This window comes from Dendrobates tinctorius, unplaced genomic scaffold (assembly GCF_039654945.1).
Source record: "Dendrobates tinctorius isolate UK_male_01 unplaced genomic scaffold, ASM3965494v1 ptg000071l, whole genome shotgun sequence".
In the NCBI taxonomy this organism is placed as follows: domain Eukaryota; kingdom Metazoa; phylum Chordata; class Amphibia; order Anura; family Dendrobatidae; genus Dendrobates; species Dendrobates tinctorius.
Window position 1 is genome coordinate 10,802,032 of NW_027361739.1, and position 20,024 is coordinate 10,822,055.

The 20,024-nt window shown below is 46.5% G+C and overlaps 1 protein-coding gene across 8 annotated transcripts in view; it reads right to left on the reverse strand.

Moving 5' to 3' along the window:
- MAPT (microtubule associated protein tau) overlaps window positions 1-20,024 on the reverse strand; it is a 172,869-nt gene that overhangs the window by 49,648 nt on the left and 103,197 nt on the right. For all 8 annotated transcript variants that reach the window (XM_073582383.1, XM_073582386.1, XM_073582388.1 and 5 more), the window contains exon 2: window positions 7,517-7,687. In XM_073582383.1, the coding sequence (XP_073438484.1) occupies window positions 7,517-7,670 (154 nt within the window). In that variant the 5' untranslated portion in view covers window positions 7,671-7,687. The remainder of the gene's footprint in view (window positions 1-7,516; window positions 7,688-20,024) is intronic.

Sequence of the window (20,024 nt, forward strand, 5' to 3'; positions counted from 1 at the left end):
CGTGCGAGTTTCTCGCAAGTCTGACCCTGGCCTAAAGCAAACTGCAGCCTGGTAAAAATAATTTTCTGAAACCGCAAAACCCATTTAGGGTATGTGACGTATGCAAACCAACAACATTTTCAGGAGGAAGAGAGTTCAGGCATGTTTTTCCTGAAGTGACATTTTTGGAGTCTCTTCATCACTTTTTTTGTGACATCTTTCGCTGGTGGCTTCTATTTAAACTTGTATTACATAAACTAGAGAATGTCTGTCAAGCGGAAGCCGCCAGAAAATGGGTCGGGTCACTTCTTTTAACCTCTTCACATCTTTGGAACCTGAAGTCGAAAAAGAACCTCAAAAGACTGAACATATGAACAGCAAGTTGTTTTTACATTCCAATGCATAAGTTCATCCTTTATAGCATTTATTTAGAGCTTTTTCCGGCGGGTTACAGTGAATATCCTCTTGAAAAAGACGTTGTGTGCACATACCCTTAAGGTATATTCTCAAGTTTGGATTTTATCCCCTATTCATAAGATATTGGGTAACGTCCCAATCACTGGAGTCCGAACACTGGGACCTCCACGGAGGCCGAACACTGGGACCTCCACCGATCCCGAGAATCGGCAGCTCTAAAGAGCCCCATGTGAATGGAGCATTGGTCGATCATGCGCACTGCCACTGCATTCATTCATTCTTACGGGTGTGCTTCAGAACTCGGCACTTTCCAGCTGACCCATTATGGATGAATTCAATGGCTGTGCACATGATCGACCACCGCTCCATTCATATGGTGCTCTTCAGGGCCCTGGTTGTAGGCATTTGTGAGGTCCCTGCGTTCAGCCCCCCAGTGATCAGGAAGTTATCCCCTATCCAACGGATACTGATTAACTTCCAAATGTAAGACTACCCCTTTAAGAGGTCAATTAGCTTCCTATGAAATTGACCCCAGTGTGTGACATGTGCAGAGACGGACTAATGTGAATGTGACAATGTTTGTACAACACTGTGGAATATGTTGATGCTACAGGAAACTAATTTGTGTATATTTCTCTTAAATCACCAGATGTCTGACCGTAGACCTCTCTGTGGTATGTGCGATACTTACCAACACTAGACCAACATTGTAGGCCGCGAAATAATTCAGCCTAGAACTCTTTTATACAGTTTTTTAATAAATTTGCATAAACTCCTTTTCCAGGAATTTAGGCAAATGGTGACTTTCTTCTTAAAACAGCGCCACCTGTGGTCATAAATCATATTGAGACACAATCTATGAATTGGAGTGGTGCTGCCGCCTTGTTTGTCTAATTCTGGACCATCTAATTAAAGGGATTATAAAAAGTAAAAAAAAAAAAACAAAACATGGCTGCTTTCATCCTCAGCAACATTAATAGAACTTTCTCAATAAATCCGCCCCAATGTGCCAGTAGCAGATTGTCTTTGTCCAGGAAGCAGATTACTGTACAGCAGCTCGCTTACATTCTGGCCACTGTATGCATTCCTGATTGTCGGTCTGTATTCTGCAGTGATCATACATGGAGGACTACAGTAAAGGGATCACACTGCAATAATTTGATGACCAGGAAAGAGTCTCTAGAAGTTAACAATGAAGGTTCCAATCCAGAAATTGAGAAATTGTTTCACTAACTATTAAAATAAAAAGTCTAACGTTTTAATGAGATTTTGTTTGCGCCTTGGCGGATATAGATTTTTAGAAGATTTAAACTGAGACGGGATACATCTGCCTTTGTCTGAAGCGGATTGTGGAGGGGCATTCATGCCGTAGCTGGGAACCTGTTTTTGGCATTCTGTGTCTTTCGATCTTCACGCCAGTCTCAAGCTGTGTCTTTCAGTATCCTAACAGAATGGGGTCAGTCTAAAGAGAATCAAAGGGGGTGAAATTCTCTGGATTTCCAATGTGTAAACTTTTAGCAGTGTACTAGTGTTAAGCCGCCACATCTGAGCTCAGCCCTGGCTTTCCCATTAATATAGGGAGACCATAACTTATTTCCACTCCCTCTGGTTTGGGCATTGCTCAGTCCCAGTAATGGAGAGGGCGACGAGAACATGGATTGTCAGTGCATCCGGTCAAATGTTGAAATGTGAATCTGATCCCCAGGGAAATGTACTAGACCTGCACCGGTGGGGGGGATTCAGATGGCATGAAGTTAGACAAGTCATGGTGAAAACAGCAAATCAGGTTTAGGCTGTGTGCCCTCGATGCGATTTTTAAGCATTTTTGCCGCGATTTTTGGGGCGAAAACGTTTAAAAATCTTGTACAGAACGCACCCCATGCATTCCTATGGCATTCCGCACATGCTGTGCGAATGCTGCGCTTTTTACCGCAGCGGAATCGCATCGCGGAAAAAAATCGCAGCATGCTCATTCTTTTGTGCGGAATCGCAAAGAATTCCGCACCCATAGGAATGCATGAGAATCGCTTACTTCCCGCATGTGGCTATGCCCACCATGCGGGAAGTGAAGCGTCTCATGTGCGGTTGGTACCCACGGTGTGGAGGAGAGGAGACTTTCCTCCAGATCCTGGGTACCATACCCCTGTAAAAAAAAGAATAAAAAATAAAAAATCGGGGTATATTTACCTTCCGACGTCACGCGCTGCATTCCAGGCCTCAGCGTTCCCAGTAATGCCTTGCAGCAAGGTCCTGTGATGACGTGGTCTCGTGAGATCGCTATAGCAATGCGAGACCAACGTCATCACAGGTCTCGCAAGGCATCGCTGGGAACGGAAGCGTCGCTGAGACTGCGTGGGACGTCGGAAGGTAAATATACCCCGATTTTTTATTTTTTACATTCTTTCTTTTACTATTGAGGCCGCATAGGCAGCCTCAATAGTAAAAAGCTGGTCATACTTGTCAAACACTATGTTTGACGAGTGTGACCAACCTGTCAATCACATTCCAAGCGATGCTTCAAATCGCTGGGAAAGTGCTTGAATATCGCACGTGAAAATCGCGGCAAAATCGCGAACATAATCACGGTAAAATCGTGCGGGGAAAAAAACGCGCGATTTCTGGGGAGGAGTCCGGTTTTCAGTGTCCAGATTTAAACGCAACGTGGGCACATAGCCTAAATAGGCCCTTTTATGAAGGTTTATGTTTTGTTTAAGGAGTATATCCTAATCAAGAGCCTCCGCCAATAAGCAGAATGAAGGTGGCATGGTACTGTCAAATATGATGTTGGACCTTCGATGCTTATCCGAGCCCTATTCACATTGCTCAGCTAATCCAGAAGTTTGTCAAGCCTTAGAGATTTTGGATGGTTTCCAATATTTTTTACTTTTTCATTAAACAAGAGGATGTGTCACATGGGAGGTGTCAGTCGAAAAGAAGGATTTCTTGGTCATTGTTGGATGTGTGAAAAGTGTCACATTCCAAATGACAAATCTGCATCTCACAAGCTCTGACCAAGCCTCAGATACCAATAGAGATTGATCAGTGATTTGCCATTTTAAAAGCTCTACAACTTTTGAACACACATCATGTATCAATAACTCAGTCTTTGCGTGCAGTCAGTGAGTGGGGGATTAAAAGCTTATTTGACTAAGTCCATCTGGCACAGATACATGGCATGTTAGGGTGTAAAAAGTGCGCTACGCAGACAATAAATGGTTCAGCACATTGCACAAGCCTCACTGACAAAAAAAATCCCAAATTGTTGGCAAATTGCCAGAAAACACTTTCTGTGCATTTTTGATCTCTAGGGGGCAAAAATTTTCTTGAAGGGCTATTCTCACCTTCATAAATGGGCATTGTCGTATAATGCTTGCTGGTCAGGATCATAGCAACATGTGGTTACCTCTAGCAGCAGTGGTCGATCTCCTAGGCAACGAGATGTAACCAATAGAAAAGTGTTAATTCCTCAAGAACCGCTGCAAATTTAATAAGCAGCAAATTGCTAAACTGCTTGCTTCTACAAGCACTATCTGACAATATCCATCTATGGAGATGGGAATAACCCTTTAAAGAGGCTTCCAAGCTGTCAAAGGGAGACTTATAGGCCATGCAATGCTTCCTGGGAAATACAATATGCAAATAGTCTCTTCATAGAGGAAGAGAAACAGAATGTCTAGTGCCACCTATTGGAAGCAGCAATCCTAGAAGTCAATATCAACCATTTAAAGAGCTTTAGCTTATAACTAAAGAACTGGGAGCCAAACCAGAATCTCCATTTGCAGACAGCTGTTTCGAGGGTCTTGTCCCTCACCCCAAAAGGGTTGACTTTGACTTATACTATTGCTACTTCCAATAGGTGGCGCTAGAGATTTGGTTCTCTTACTTTGAGTACAGGCTGTTTGCATATTTTTTGAACTGGCAAAATACCTGCCCATATGAATAAGCCCCTATAAACAAAAACTCTTGTAAACCGAAGGAACAAATTAACAAGTCCGTATAGTGTAACAGACACGTAATTCACACCTTCATATTGGATCAGCACTGAAAATTACTGATCAATTACTGAAGTCTAAATGAGGCCATACTGGGAAATCCTTGTGGCGCCTTCACATTGACTTTAAAGTCATGTCTATACAACAACAGCAATTCTCTGCTAAATCATCCAACCAAAAATATTTGTGCAACTACTTGTGTGACAATTTTACACTTGCAAAAAAATAAAAAATCATAGACAGGTTAATTATGAGTCATAAATCGCACACAATTTACTTGAGACCTGAAGGGTCAAAGATGCATTTGTGTTTAGCATCTAAAAATCTTAATGTTGGAATTTTTGCAATGATTGCATCATGGTACAACGTGACCATACTGACAATCGTTAGATGCAATGTCATAGTGTGACACCGCCATCTGCATGTCACAAGACCAGTGTCGCCACTTAGCCTAGCCCACAACTTCCAGCAATGAGACACAGTAAGGGAATGCTGGGAGCTGTAGTTTCACAACAGTCAGAGTGCTGATGATTGCTGATCCCAGTCCTAGTTGGTTTAAACCAGCAGGCATACATAGCATTGTCATCTGCTGCTTCCTTTGGTTTCCTTTGTCTGCGGTCCATGGTTGCAAGTTTCACATTGACTGCGGACTATAGTGCTGCTATATGTGCCACACCATCAATATGCTATGCATCAAAAACTACATCCAGGTCATGGTCCAGCAAGACCTGATAAATACGGAGTAAATATGAAGTCAATGAAGTAATAAAGAAAAGAATAAATTACAGTTGCGATCTAAGCTATTCACCCCCATTGCAAATTACGGTAGGTTTATTAGGAAAATGTATAAAAGCTCTGCCTGTTGCAATAAATCAATGAAACACAATAATGTAGATAACTCAGCACAACTAATATAATAAGTTTTTCTTTCTCATGGACAATGGTCTCTACATCATTAATATTCTTATATAGTTTGTGTCTTTCAACTGCAAAGCGAACCAAAGATTTTCCACAGATTTCAAGCCAAGTGGCTGGGAGGGTCACTCCAGAATCTCTGATTTATTTTTTTTATTTGTTATATTGATTTCTTTTACATGCATATATAGCACCGTCATGTTCCAGAGTGCTTTACAGACATTGTTATCACTGTCTTCATTGAGGCTCATAATTTAAATTCCCTATCAGTGTGGCTTAGAAAATCTTCCAGGACTTCTTCTGAAACCAAGCCTTAGTAGACTTTGAGGAATGCTTGGGATCCTTTTCCTGTAGGAAGGTCCATTGATGCCTAAGCTCCACTTTCCTCACAGAAGATAAGGCGTTTTCTCTCACGATTTCATGATTCTTGATTTACTTCATCTTGTTCACCATATACTATAAGTTTCCAGTGAAAGTACAAGCACAGCAGCCCAAGAGTATCATTGAGCCACCGCCATGCTTAATTGTAGGCATCATCGATAAACTACCATACTTCACTGTAGGCATCATCGAGCCACTGTAATGTTTCATTGTAAGCATAATCAAGCTACCACCATGCTTCACTGAAAGGATCAGCATGCTACCGCCATGTATTACTGAAGGTAGGGTGTTCTTTTAAGCATTTTATTTTTCCTCTTTGACACATACCACCGATCCATACATCACCGATCCATACATCTGAAAGGTTCCTGTTTTCATATATAACTCCAAGGAACAGAATCCTAAAACTTCTGTGGCATATTTATATGGTTTTGAATATATTGGAGATGACTTTTCTTGGGTCATAAAAGTGAATGTCTTGGAGTTCGGGCAAGGAGACCATCATTGTTTAGTTTGCGCCTTAAGGTTCACGCTGAGTTTTCGTTGAGTTTTTAGAGTGGCATCTCTCAAAGATCCTGCTCAAAAACTCAAAAGACTCAGTGTGAGCACACACTTATTATGTGCATACAGCATCTTCTATACATCAGCACAGCCGATGAGTTTTCCCAGGCAAAGTTGCTTTCCTGAGGCAACTTTGCTATTGCTATTTGCCACTTCAAGGTTTCCAAACCCTGAATCAGTGAAACAGTTTTAACATTGTTGGGTACTATGTGCTTTTTATGGATGTTTTTTAGGCGCATTTCAGGGGTGGAATGCATCTGAAAAATATGCCGTATGTGCATTGTCTTACTGTGTTAACTACAATCTCAGTGCCTTTTGCCATCAAATCTTGCTGCAGTTCTTTTCCAGTAACTCAAGGTTTTAGACCACCTACCTTCTTAAGAAACTGGTGACAGCCAGTGACCGCTTGCTCTTCTGCCACATCCAGGTATTGTGGCCAGTGTTCTTTTAGCTTTGAGCATGTGACATCTGCTTCCAACTCCATCTCCAGGAACATTCAATGCCTTTTTGTATGGTTTTCCTTGTGTGTGTAAAGTAATGGTCTCTTCTCTTAACTTTTTATTCCACTCTCTTGACATCCCAAGAATATTATTAGTGAAAGTTATTGCCAATGAGGAATGAGCTAAGATTCCTGGTATGTGAAGCTGGTGTGTGACTATTCGTCATGTTTGCATCAGGTCAAAACAGGTTTCTCTTCTGAGTACTGAACACTCTGATCATGAAAGGGCTGAATAACTTTTTACTGCATCTGCATGACGTTAAAAACGTGTGTAAATTTCAGACCTCGTACAACGTTTTTTTTAAGATCTGGATATGCTTATATAAGCACACACTGAATCTAAGTCACCAGCACCACCTTCTACACTGGAGGCCTTACCTGGTGCCCCACAGATATACTCCTCCCTGCCTTCAAAGGCATCAAAAACTTCTTCATTGCTGAAAAGAGGAGCCATTGGAATGCAGTTTAGTAAAAGGGGCATCAAGGTATCATAAGTAAGTCCTGTCATAAAACAGCAGGGGCGTCTGCAATATCAAGCTAGAAGGAAACATTCGGAAGGCTCAGAGGGATAATATTAGGTTGGAAACTCAGAGCACCATTATGATAAAACCCAAGTGATCTTGTAAGGATGCCTGTACACTAAACGCACTGGCATTGACCAATTAGGTCACCTGACATTAAAGGAGCAAACAAAGGTGCTATTCTCTTAGGTCTGCTTCTTTCCCACAAAGATCACAAAAAAATCTATACATTATGTAAATCCTCCACTTACCATCTCCATGTGGTGATACAGTTGGCAGCCTGATGACACCCTCCTGTGCGTGACCACCATCATTTCCACCAGTGCCTCCAGAGTTGGTCTCGTGAGCGGAGCCATCACCGGCGTGGTCCCCCACTGCATCATAGTCCTGATACTGATCAGTCATCCTGGATTATGATGAACCTGGGTAACACAAGAGAGTATGGTCAATCAGACAAGTAACAGACAGCCGCCAATGACGTGGTGCAGTACCAAGGCAGGTGGAGAGATGGTAATAAATTATTGAGCTTAAAACCTAGCTCTTATATTTCACTGTTAGACAGAAGATGGCATCAGGAAAATCTCAAAGACAGTAATGTGCTTTTACAAGTCGGGCTCCAAACCCCTTAGGGGAACGTCAATTACTGTGTGGCTGCCAAGTACCAGAAGGAGCACAATAAGGGAGAAAGTGCACAGACCGGATGCATTTGCAGTACCACCTAACACTGACATCAGGGTTATTAATGAGGACACAGCAGCCAAATACACATACATGTTATGCTGCTCTTTCCTAGAGAATAATATGCAGATAAACTACAGTATCCATACCTGGCATCAGCCTAATATACGTGAATATTGCAAAAAAGCAGTATTGCTTTACCCTCATTGCACCTCATCAGCCGAGAAAACAAAAAATTGAAGGTTGCCATGCGACATAAAGGCATCATATTGGAGAGCCTGTATCCTCCGGCATGTCCTCTGCAACCCCTTTGGTTGTTATGACAGTCCATTTACTGAGAAGAATGTATTTAATTACTGAGAATATTATATTTTTCTGGCCTCAGGGATATCATGTCATATGCAATACACAATAACATATGGGAACACAAGGGTGGATGGGTGCAGTCTAGGGCCGGGAATGAAGTGTATCCACTCAATAGCACCATGTCTGCATGGTCTGGCACAAGAATACACAATATATAGACAAGCTACAAGGCTTTCTGTACATTTCTGAAACAAAGAGAATAAATTTATGACTTCTATTTAAGTATAGCAGCCTCAGAAGGTTTCTGATAAAGCAAGCTGCCTCCCACACTAAACATGACCCTTTTCTTAAGGGGTTTTCCCACAAACAAAGTACACTTTAATGAGTACATCTTGGAATAAAAATATGTTTCACAATTGGATGTGTTAAAAAATGTATTCCTGTGCTGAGATAATCTTATAAATGTGCCCATGCGGAGTACTGTGTAATGTCTGGTCTGACCGTGCAGGAACATGGTCTGATCATACCACAGCTCCTGGGCAGGGGAGGAAGCAAAAGAGAGGAACAGATAGCACAGCAAGGGATCACAGCTGTTGTTTTCTATAATGAAAAACATTTCACTGCATGTTTAAAAACTTGCTTTATCTCACAGAAAGAATCAGCTGTGATCCCGTGCTGTCCCCTTTGTATACTCTCTTTTGCTTCCTCCTCTGCCTAGAAGCTGTGGTATCTCCATACATGTCACTACTCGGTCAGACACGGCCATTACGCAGTATATAGCAGGGGCACATTTATAAGATTATAAGGAATATTTTTTTAACACATTGAATTGTGGGATTGTGGGATTTATTTTTAGTTGAAGGGCTCATACTCACATGCGAGAAACTCGGACGAGTCTCGCACGTCGATACCCGGCACATAGAAATACATGCAGCTGAACGCTCCGATCCGAGTGCCGGAGGCAGTTCCGGGCATTGATGTGCGAGACTCGTCTGAGTTTCTCGCATGTGAGTATGAGCCCTAAGGATGCTTTCACACTGTGTTCAGACACCAGTGCAAGAGGCTCTGTTGGAGCTTACATCTGAACCCCTCGTAAAACGGGATTCGGGACCGTAGACTATAATAGTCACCTACTGGAGACGCTCAACCAGTCACAATCTACTAAGTCTGAGTATCTGCCTCCTTTAAATGTATTGTTTTATATATTCTCCCACTGGATGGGGGTAAAAATGGATTTCTGCTAGACATGTAGACAAAATGTGGATTATAATTAAAGAAGTTGTCCACTACTTGGACAACTTCTTCTCATACCCCTTGCTTGGGCCCCAGCTATATATATAAAACTCAAAATCTGTAGTAGCCCGCTCTATGCAAATTCACAGTTCTGGCCCGATTTGGGTGAAATTTGGCACGCCCCCTCTCCACCCACAGGAGCAGAATACTGCGCACATTAAATCTCACTAGCATTCGCCTGTCATGAGATAGGGGCCCCCGAAGTTAGGCCCTATACATATAATGGAGAAATGTGAAAGTGAAAGTAAAAGTGCTGAGGGGAAAACAAGAGTTGTGACTGACAGGGACGGATTATAGCGACGTAGTCAAAGAATCGCTGCTAAAGGGGCCGCACCACCACACACAACAGACAAACATTTCACAAACACCATACAAACATCATACAGACAGCACACAGACAGCACACATATGTAGGGGGTGGACTGATCTATGGACCTGTCTGATAAAGAGGGAAAATGTAAAAGGTGATGTATACAATGCTTTATTCTGACTTGAATGTATATGTGTGGGACAACAGCTAGAATTAGTGAAAGATGGTGTAGTACTGGGTTTTGGCCACAAGATGGGGACATAGAGTAGTGAGAAAAGGACTCAACAGCAAGCTTTAGGCTAGGGAAACTGCAGTCATGGTGGGCGGAGTTACGGGACTGGGAAGGGGATTTCCAGGATGAGGAGATAAAAGGAAGGAGAGTGCCAGGGGCAAGAGAGACACCCAGGAAGAGACAGAAGGGAGAAGAGCTCAGGAGAGGATGGAGGAAGGAAGAGCTCAGGAGAGACAGAAGAGAGAGACGGATACTTGGAGAGGGGGTGGCCCTGAGAGGACAGCTGCAGGTCAGAAGGACGCTGACTAAAGGAGGCCCAGGGTACCAGACTGCTGGAGAGCTGGACACTGAAGGAGCAGTAAGTGTCTCAGCGGGCAGACTCGGTCGGGGGAAGCGCTGTGGCTGTGGGCCTAACGGCAGCCACAGTGAAGGAACCTAGGGAGGTGATAAGTACCCAGGCCAGGGAGCAGAAGCTGTCGTGTTTGCTGTGGATGTCAAGAGGACACCCAATAAAGTTGGACCTGATTGAACGGATTTCTGCATATGTCTCCAGTCTGTTCCGCAGCCGAAAGGGACCACCCCCCAGTCGGCACATGTACTACACATACACCAACCCACAAGCACAACACCACACAATGCCACAACACACCACACTGTTAGGCGTCGGGTTCCTGTCGCTGCACAGCAGGAATCCCGAGCCTTGCATCCGGCAGTCTCCCATTCCACTTCGGCCGCAGAGGAGCCTGCTCAGCAGACTCGTCGATCCCGGCGCTCTGCTCAGACCAGCTCTGTGTTTGGTTGCTGCTGCCATCTCTGGTCCAGCTATAGCAATGCATGCTGGTCAGCAGCGAGCTACTCCAGGGACTAAGTCCTCCTTTCGGTTCACTGAGCATGCCCGTGGGACGGTCCCTCATTGGAGATCGAATGTCACATGCTCAGGTCCTTCTCCAGCTCGGATTGGACCATCAGAAAGGTCAGGAAGGTCCCGGAAGGACGCGGCTATAAAAGGTTCGCATGGCCATGACACTCCATAGTCAGCGTCTATAGTGGCGTCTGCAGAGAGACTCTGACCCCGTGTCCTTGGGGCAGAGTTCTGTGACCGCTTTCTGTGCACTCCGTGGCCGGGCTCTGTGAGCTAAACAGGCACCAGCATTTATGTTCTGCGGTGGCGCGGCTCTATGAGTTAACAGAGTTCGCTTCTGTTCACACTGGGTGACGTTAACCCACGTGTGACCTTTGGTACACCGCTTTATACTTCTGCCATTAAGGAGCAGTTTACCACCCCTGCACGGTGGACCCCGGGCTGCGAACGCACCTACTATTATTTTATTATTTGGTGCGTTCCGCCAGCCCAACATTATACTAGCGCCAGGGTCTGGCTGGTAATGGCGGACGAACAGCGACTGCTGCAGTACATCCGGCAGCTGGAGGGCGTTCAACCACAGCTGCGGATGTTACTGCGGTCGCTGCCCAGGTAGCCGCGGAGACTGTCTCACGTGTCCCCACTATCATCCCTGCACCGATGTTATCCCGCCTCCCGCTGCCCGAGAAGTTCTCGGGCGATAGTGCCTCCTGCAGGGGCTTCGTGAGCCTGTGCGCTATTCAGTTAGAGCTGCTGGCTGCGCGATTCCCCTCTGAGCAGGCAAAGGTGGGATTCATCATTTCCCTTTTGGCTGTCAGGGCTCTGGAGTGGGCCACCCCACTGTGGGAGCGAGATGACCCCATGGTACAGAAAGCCTCTCAGTTCCTAGTCTCTCTGAAGCAGGTTTATCTGGGACCACGGGTAACACACGATACCGCGCTCCAGTTGTTGGCTCTGACACAGGGTTCGTCTCCAGTCAGCCAGTATGCCATCCATTTTCGGACGCTGGCTTCCGAGTTGGAATGGTCAGACAAGGCCCTTATACCAATTTTTTGGAGGGATTTGGCTGACCACGTTAAGGACGCTCTGGCCACTCGTGAGGTTCCCGTCACTCTGGAGGAGCTTATTACCATCTCCACCCGTATTAATCTCCGCTTCTTAGAGCGAGGGTTGGAGCGCTCCCAGTCTAGACAGAGGTTTAGGTTGACTCCAACTTTCTCTAAACCTCTGGAACCACCCGATCGAGCGTCCGAGCTGTCGGTGGCTATGGAGGTGCCTCGCACGGGCTCTAAGTCCTGCTCTGCTCGAATCTCCACAGCCCGTTCCCATTGCCGACAGTCTGGTCACTTAGCGAATAGGTGCCCACAGCGCTCGGAGAAACGCCCGCGTCTAGTGGCAATAGGAGGAGGTCTAATAGACACGACACCATTCTCCTCCAAGCTAACCTTCAAAAAAATGCTAGAGATCGTCTCCTCCACTCTGGCGGTAGAGGTTTGCGTATATTCCGGAGCGGAGGGTAATTTTATGTCCTCAGCCTTCGCTCTCCAGCACGCAATCCCCTTGGTTATGCTACCTCAGCCGGTCACCATCAGAGTGGTGAACGGCTCGACACTACCATCGCAGATTACCCATTAGACTGCTCCACTAAGGCTCTTGCTCTCTCCATCCCATCACAAGATCGTGTCCCTCCTTATAATGCCTGAGGTTATCAATCAGGTTCTCTTGGGAGTTCCCTGGTTGTGTTGCCACTCTCCCCATATAGAGTGGTCCTCAGGGAGAATTCTTATTTGGAGAAAGTCCTGTGAGGGTAGATGTCTGACCGAGTGTGTACAGGTTGCCTCCACTGTGGCCCCCGCAGATCTTTCTTCGCTCCCTAAACACTATCAGCAGTACACAGACGTGTTCTCCAAGAGAGCGGCGGAGACTCTTCCGCGGCACTGCATTATCACTGTCCTATAGACCTCTTGCCTGGTGCAGAGCCTCCCCGGGTTCGTGTGTATCCCGTCTGCGGGGGGCTTACAACCTGACATGCATACATGAGGGAGACGAGTGGAAGACAGCTTTTAATACCAGGGATGGCCATTATGAGTATCTGGTCATGCCCTTTGGCCTCTGTAATGCCCCAGCCGTCTTCCAAGATTTTGTAAACAACATCTTCCGAGATATGCTTTCCTCTTCGGTGGTGGTCTATCTGGATGATATCCTCATCTTCTCTCCAGATATGGAGTATCACCGGAGAGAGGTTTGCAAAGTCTTCGATCTCCTACGGGCAAACTCCCTCTATGCCAAGTTGGAGAAGTGTGTGTTTTTGCAGGAGTCCTTGCCTTTCCTGGGCTATATCATCTCAGCCCAGGGGTTGGCCATGGATCCTGCCAAACTACAGGCGGTGATGGATTGGCAGGAGCCTCACTCCCTCAAAGCGGTGCAGCGCTTTATGGGATTTATTAACTATTACTGCCAATTCATCCAGCACTTCTCGACTTTGGTAGCTCCCTTGGTTGCCCTCACCAAGAAGGGAGCAAATCCTAAATTGTGGTCAGAGGAGGTCTCCAAGGCCTTCCTCTCCATCAAGTCCCACTTCACTAGTGTTCCCATTTTACATCGCCCCAATGTGCATAAGCCATTTATTTTAGAGGTGAATGCCTCATTTGTCGGTGCTGGAGCAGTCCTGTTCCAAAAGGATGCTCAAGGTCGGAAGCATCCTTGCTTCTTCTTTTCCAAGACATTCTCGCTGGCGGAGAGGAACTATTCCATTGGGACAGGGAGTTGCTAGACATGAAGATGGCCTTTTCTGAATGGAGACACCTCCTGGAGGGGGCTCGCTATCCCTTCCAAGTTTACACTGACAACAAAAACTTGATCTATCTCCAAACCGCCCAGCGGTTAAATTCTCGCCAAGCCCGATGGTCTCTCTTCTTCTCCCGGTTCCACATCACCCTACATTTCCTTTTCGGTGAGAAGAATGTCCGGGCCAATGTGCTCTCTCACTCCGTGGTGTCAGCGGAGGAGGAGCCGCCTCAGTTAATTGTACCATCTGAGAGCCTGAGGACTGTGGCTCTGGTCGCCCTTGAGTCTGTACCTCCGGGCAAGACTTTTGTCCCTGCCCGTTTGCGTCCAGAGGTCCTCTCTTGGGCTCACGCGTCCAGGGTGGGTGGGCATTTTGGTACTAAGCGAACAGTTCAGCTTTCAGCGAGGACGTACTGGTGGCGCATATGGCTCGTGACGTCAAAGAATATATTCAGGTGTGCATCTCCTGCGCCAAGAATAAGCCTTCCCGGCAACACGACCCGCTGGGTTACTTTACCCCTTACCGGTGGCGGACAGGCCCTGGGAGATGGTTGGCATGGACTTTGTGGTGGGTCTACCCAAATCCAGTGGCAGCACAGTTATTTGGGTCATCACCCACCATTTTTCTAAAATGGTGTACTTGGTGCCTCTCTCTCGGCTACCTTCCGCACGGGGCCTAGCAGTGTTGTTCATCAAACATGTTTTCAGGTTACACGGCATGCCAGACAAGATTGTTAGTGACCGGGGTCCCTAGTTTGCGTCTCGGTTCTGGAGAGAGCTCTGTCGCTTGCTCAGTATTGATCTGAATCTCTCCTCGGCCTATCATCCCGAGACGAACGGGTTGATAGAGAGGGCCAACCAGACCCTGTTCACATATCTCCAACATTTTGTCTCGGCCAGGCAGGATGACTGGGCACCCTTGTTGCCGTGGGCAGAGTTCACCTTGAACAACACTGTGGCCGATTCCACCGGCCAGACCTCATTCCTCCTTAACTATGGCCAACATCCTCGTGTTCCTGTGCCCATGCCGGTGTCATCCACCGACTCTAGGGTGGCAGACTGGGCGGTGGAGGCACGTGATATTTGGGACCGCACCCAGGATGCTATTCGGGCCTCTAAGGAGAGAATGAGGGTCTCCACGGACGCACACCGGCGTCCTGCTCCCACTTTCTCCCCTGGTGACTTAGTGTGGCTCTCCGCCCGTAACATCAGGCTGCGAGTCGAGTCCACTAAGTTCACTCCCCGTTACATTGGTCCCTTTAAGGTCCTCGAACAGATCAGCTCGGTGGTCTATCGTCTGTCCCTTCCACCACACTTGGCTATCTCTGACACCTTCCACGTGTCCCTCCTTAAACCTGTGCACATGTCCCGGTTCTCCGAGTCATTTGCTGGGACATCAGACCTGTCTTCGGATGAGTTTAAGGTCAATGCCATTGTGGGATGCAGGGTGGTGCGTGGTAAACAGTTTTATTTGGTGGATTGGAAGGATCATGGTCCAGAGGCTCGGACCTGGGAGCCAGTGGAGAACATCCACGCTCCGCTCCTTATTGCGGCATTTGAGCGTAGCGAGGCTCAGAGGGGAGGGGGCCCTAGGAGGAGGTAATATTAGGCGTCGGGTTCCTGTTGCTGCACAGCAGGAATCCCATCCCTCTTCGGCCGCAGAGGAGCCTACTCAGCAGACTCGTCGATCCCGGCGCTCTGCTCAAACCAATTCTGTGGGTTTGGTTGCTGCTGCCACCTATGGCCCAGCTATAGCAACGCATGCTGGTCAGCAGCGAGCTACTCCAGGGATTAAGTCCTCCTTTCGGTCCACTGGGCATGCCCGTGGGACAATCTCTCATTGGAGATCGGAGGTCATATGCTCAGGTCCTTCTCCAGCTCGGATTGGACCATCAGAAAGGTCAGGAAGGTCCCGGAAGGACGCGGCAATAAAAGGTTCAACCATGCGCTAGTATAGAATGCATTATCCGACTATGAGGAGTGAGTGTCGTATGCATGTATGAATGTCTCTGGTGAAGACTCATTAAGAAACCCCTACCCTTGGTACGCATGTGTTGTGCAGCCTAGCCTGTTAAGCGCCCAGGCTTAGGTGTAGGTAGGTAGGAGTCAGAGACAGGCATCAGTGTGCACGCGCTCGACACTCCATAGTCAGCGTCTATAGTGGCGTCCGCAGGTGCGACGCCGCACGCTCAGAAGGTCTAGAGGGACTCTGACCCTGTGTCCTTGGGGCAGAGTTCTGTGACCGCTTTCTGTGCGCTCCGTGGCTGGGCTCTGTGAGCTAAACAGGCACCGGCATTTAAGGTCTGCGGTAGCGCGGCTCTGTGAGTTAACAGAGTTCGCTTCTGTTCACACTGGGTGACGTTAACCCACGTGTGACCTTTGGTACACCGCTTTATACTTCCGCCATTACTAAGCAGCAGTTTACCAGCCCTGCACGGTGAACCCCGGGCTCCGAACGCACCTACTATTATTTTATTATTTGGTGTGTTCCGCTAGCCCTAACACCACACAAACACCAGACCACTCTAGACACACACAACACAAACACCACCCCACAAATACCACCCCATAAATACCAAATGCACACCACACACACGCATGCAAACACACTCAGATGGATGCACCCTACGCACACGGATGAACATTACTGAGAAGCAATATTGGTCAGGCGAAAAATGCCTCATAGTATTTATTGGTTACTATACAGGGAGCTTTCATCACTGAAGCTGCTGAGGTAAAGTGAAAGCTAAGCTCTGATTGGTTGCTATGGGCAACTAGTCTGCCTGTGAGGCGGTTTTCATTAATGAGATGTGAGCTCCTTCAGGTCATAGTAATACTGTGTGAGGGCTGCTCTGTATTCACTATTCATCCTATTACATCTCTTATCAGTGTCAGGTGAATACTAAAGGTCATAATACTAAGGACTGTTTTTTAAAATGCCGCCTAAAAAACGACCATCTGATGGGCAAGTTCATCCAAAAGCTAAGAAAACAAAATTGTGTCAAAGACCTGAGACAAGTGAACAACGTGACTCCCAGCTTGAAAAGGAACGGATGAGACAGGCTAAATGTAATGCAGCTGAGACATCAGAGCAACGGGAATGTCGTCTTCACAATAATCGGATAAGGCAGGCTGAAGCAAGGAATATGGAAACATCAGAACAAAAGGATGAACAGTTGTAATTGTTCATACTACATAATATGTATTGAATATGTAAAATCAATAAAAATGTTGAAATTAAAAAAAATGTTGTTGTTCACATCAATGTTACGAAAAATTAGTAAAATGACAAAATAATACAAATTTAAAGAGGGAAAAAAAAATTACTGTAGCACTCTGAAAATGTCGATTTCAGGGTGACACTGAAATTTGCTTTAGCTACCATAACCAACAATTTAACATATTTTCCGCAAGTGAAGCCGCGGGTATTCTACTAGTAAATAATAAAACTTATACTCACCTCCTATGTTGGCACTGTTTCCGCAGTATTGGCACTCGCAGTCCCGAGCCTCCCGTGCTGTCACGTCATGTGTCACAACAACCACTCGAGAGCCCCAGGACCGCGAGTGCCAACAAAGTGGGAACAGCGCCGACACATACATGTATGGCATCAGTTATTATACATTGATGGTTGACTATAAGACCAAATACTATTTCCTATGTTAATAATGGCACTGCATCTATAAAAATCATGCTACACAGGTGACCCCGTTTTTGGTTTTTTTTTTGGTCACCAATACTTTAATTTGAGTCTCATCGAAAACACGGAAGAGAATAGTGCATTCTGATATATTTTTTTCACATGGACGTTTTTGGTCTATCTAAGAAAAAAATTGTCCTCGGCACAGCCCTAATGAATAACATTGGTCTAAGGGTATGAGCACACGGAGTTTTTTGGATCTGCGGATTTTGTAGTAAAATCCGCAGATAAATCCGCAGGACTAAAGTCCTGGGGTTTATCTGCGGATTTGCCTGCGGTTTTACACCTCATAATGGATGAGGTGTGAAACTGCAGTGGTTCTGCACAAAAGAATTGACATGCTGCGGATTGTAAACCATGTGCACTGCGTTTTTTTTTAACATAGGAAATAAAGGTACTGTACAACACAGCAAAATCTGTTACGGACCCGCAGAGCCAAAACCGCTGCGGATCCGCAGCAGAATCCGCACCGTGTGGACATACCCTTAGTGTTGTCCGTGGGTCAGGTTTTACATGGACAGCACTCAGACTGAATATACACCTGTGGCGCCCCTGAGGCTTCAGTCGCCACAGAGATACTGCACCTCCTCCTGAGGTGTGGTGCCCCACCATCCAGGTAAGGTGGGAACACCTGACCACGCTCCAACACTCGCATCCCACACAACATGTTAGTTCAGCAAAGCCACATTGCGGCTCCTTGCTTAGAGAGTAGCAGAGCACCTTTGGTGGCTCCCTGCTTGAAACACGAAACGTGCTGGGAGGCGGGTGGAGTTTAGAATACATAAAGAGCGGGAAGAGTTAGTCAGTCAGTCAGTCAGTCAGAGAAAGTCACTCAGAGAGGAGTGAGGAAAGGAGATCCCTGGAAGAGGGATGGAGGAAGGAGGTGCTGCAGCAGATCTCAGTGACCTGGGTCTGCTGGCACGGGAAAGGAAAGAAGGAGAAAGACATTGAACAGAAACCTGATCTTCCATAAGAAGGAAAGACTAGTAAGGAACGTAGGAGTAAAAGGGAACAGAGGACGTGGGTTAGGAAAGAACCCTGCCTAGAAGTTCTAAGCGCAAGGCCGGGGCCCGGTCCCCGAGGTTGTATGGACACTAATGGTTCTGCAGCAGACACCGGTGGAGTAGTGGGCTGTAAATGCACTACTCCCATCTAAGACTTGGGGCACAACAGCAACTTGGATAGTGAGCCGGGACTCAGGAGTAAGGAGTCCCCGAAGCAGGCTACAGCTGTCTGCCGTACAAGTAGAGTTCTTGGGAACATCTGTCAGGAGGCATTCCAGTGTAACTCAGTACTAGGAGTACTTCACTTAAAGGCGCTATAGAGGAGACGTTCAGAAAGGTACATGTTGGCGGAGTGTTGGAAGGGAGCATCCTATCTTGCCTGGAGGTTGACTTAGCCCAGGACCCGGAGGACACAGCACGGAGGCAGGCATCGGTGTGAACTGCAGACTGTTAGTAAAGCTTTGGAACTACATGCCCTGATGTCCTCCACTTATTCCCGCACCACTACACCCCGCACTACTACATCTGGGCACCGGCCTCTACACCGCCTGTGCCTCTCCTCCATTGCTACATCTACACTGCCCTGGGACTACAGCTCCACCTGTGGGGAGCTGCACCACCTTGGCTGCAACCCACCACCAGTCCCAGAGGATCTGCATGCAGCGTCGGCCTAACACCTCACTTGCCGAACACCACAGGTGGCATCACGAACTATTCATAAACTTTATTTCATTGTTCATTCATCCCCTTTTTGCCATGGAGCCCCAGGGCCACGGACCGGGTCACAGCTTCCGTGACAACTCCCATTGAGATCAACGGGCTCGGAACCGAGTACCCCGCTAGGCCCTGGTGGGGGCGCTCCACACCCGTGTGAACACACCCTAAATGCTGGAAATACAAATTTGTGGATAGCAGAAGATTGTCTTGCCGGAGACAAAAAGATTCAAAATTTACATCAAAGGGATATCAGCAGAAAAAAATTAATATTTTTTGCACTGGGTCTGGCTTTCTAAAATGGGGCATGACCAACCACAGTGCAAGCAATTAGCTATAAAGTTGTGTTAAATGCTACCAAAGTCTATGGCAAATCATCACTGAAGTAAATCATATTTTCTGATGCGTGAACAGTCCAAAAATGTGCCAAATTTATTAAAAGGTGTGTGTCTTATTAACATTTGGCACACCCCACTCCAGTGGCCTTTTGGTGAAAGACTGTCATAAGCGAAGTCACCACCTCAGGCATTAGGTCACACAACTCCTATGTCTGCTACGGCTAACCTGACCACCAAGAGTACCGTAAAGACCCTTCCAATACTTTCTTTCAGGCTTCATTTTTAGTATTTACGTAGGTCATGCGTGACACACTGAATGTAGTATGCAAACAACCATTTTCCTAGAACAGAAATATCCCAGATCTGCACTCTGGCCATTATTCCCTTCAAAATGCAGTAAAAAGCAAAGTTTTGCAGCCGCTGACGACATGGATCACTGATTTGGGTGAAAAATGTGCAATAATAACGTTAAGTCTAAGATGATACAGAAACAGCATAAGGCTATGTGCACACGTAGATTTTGGTCCTGCGGATT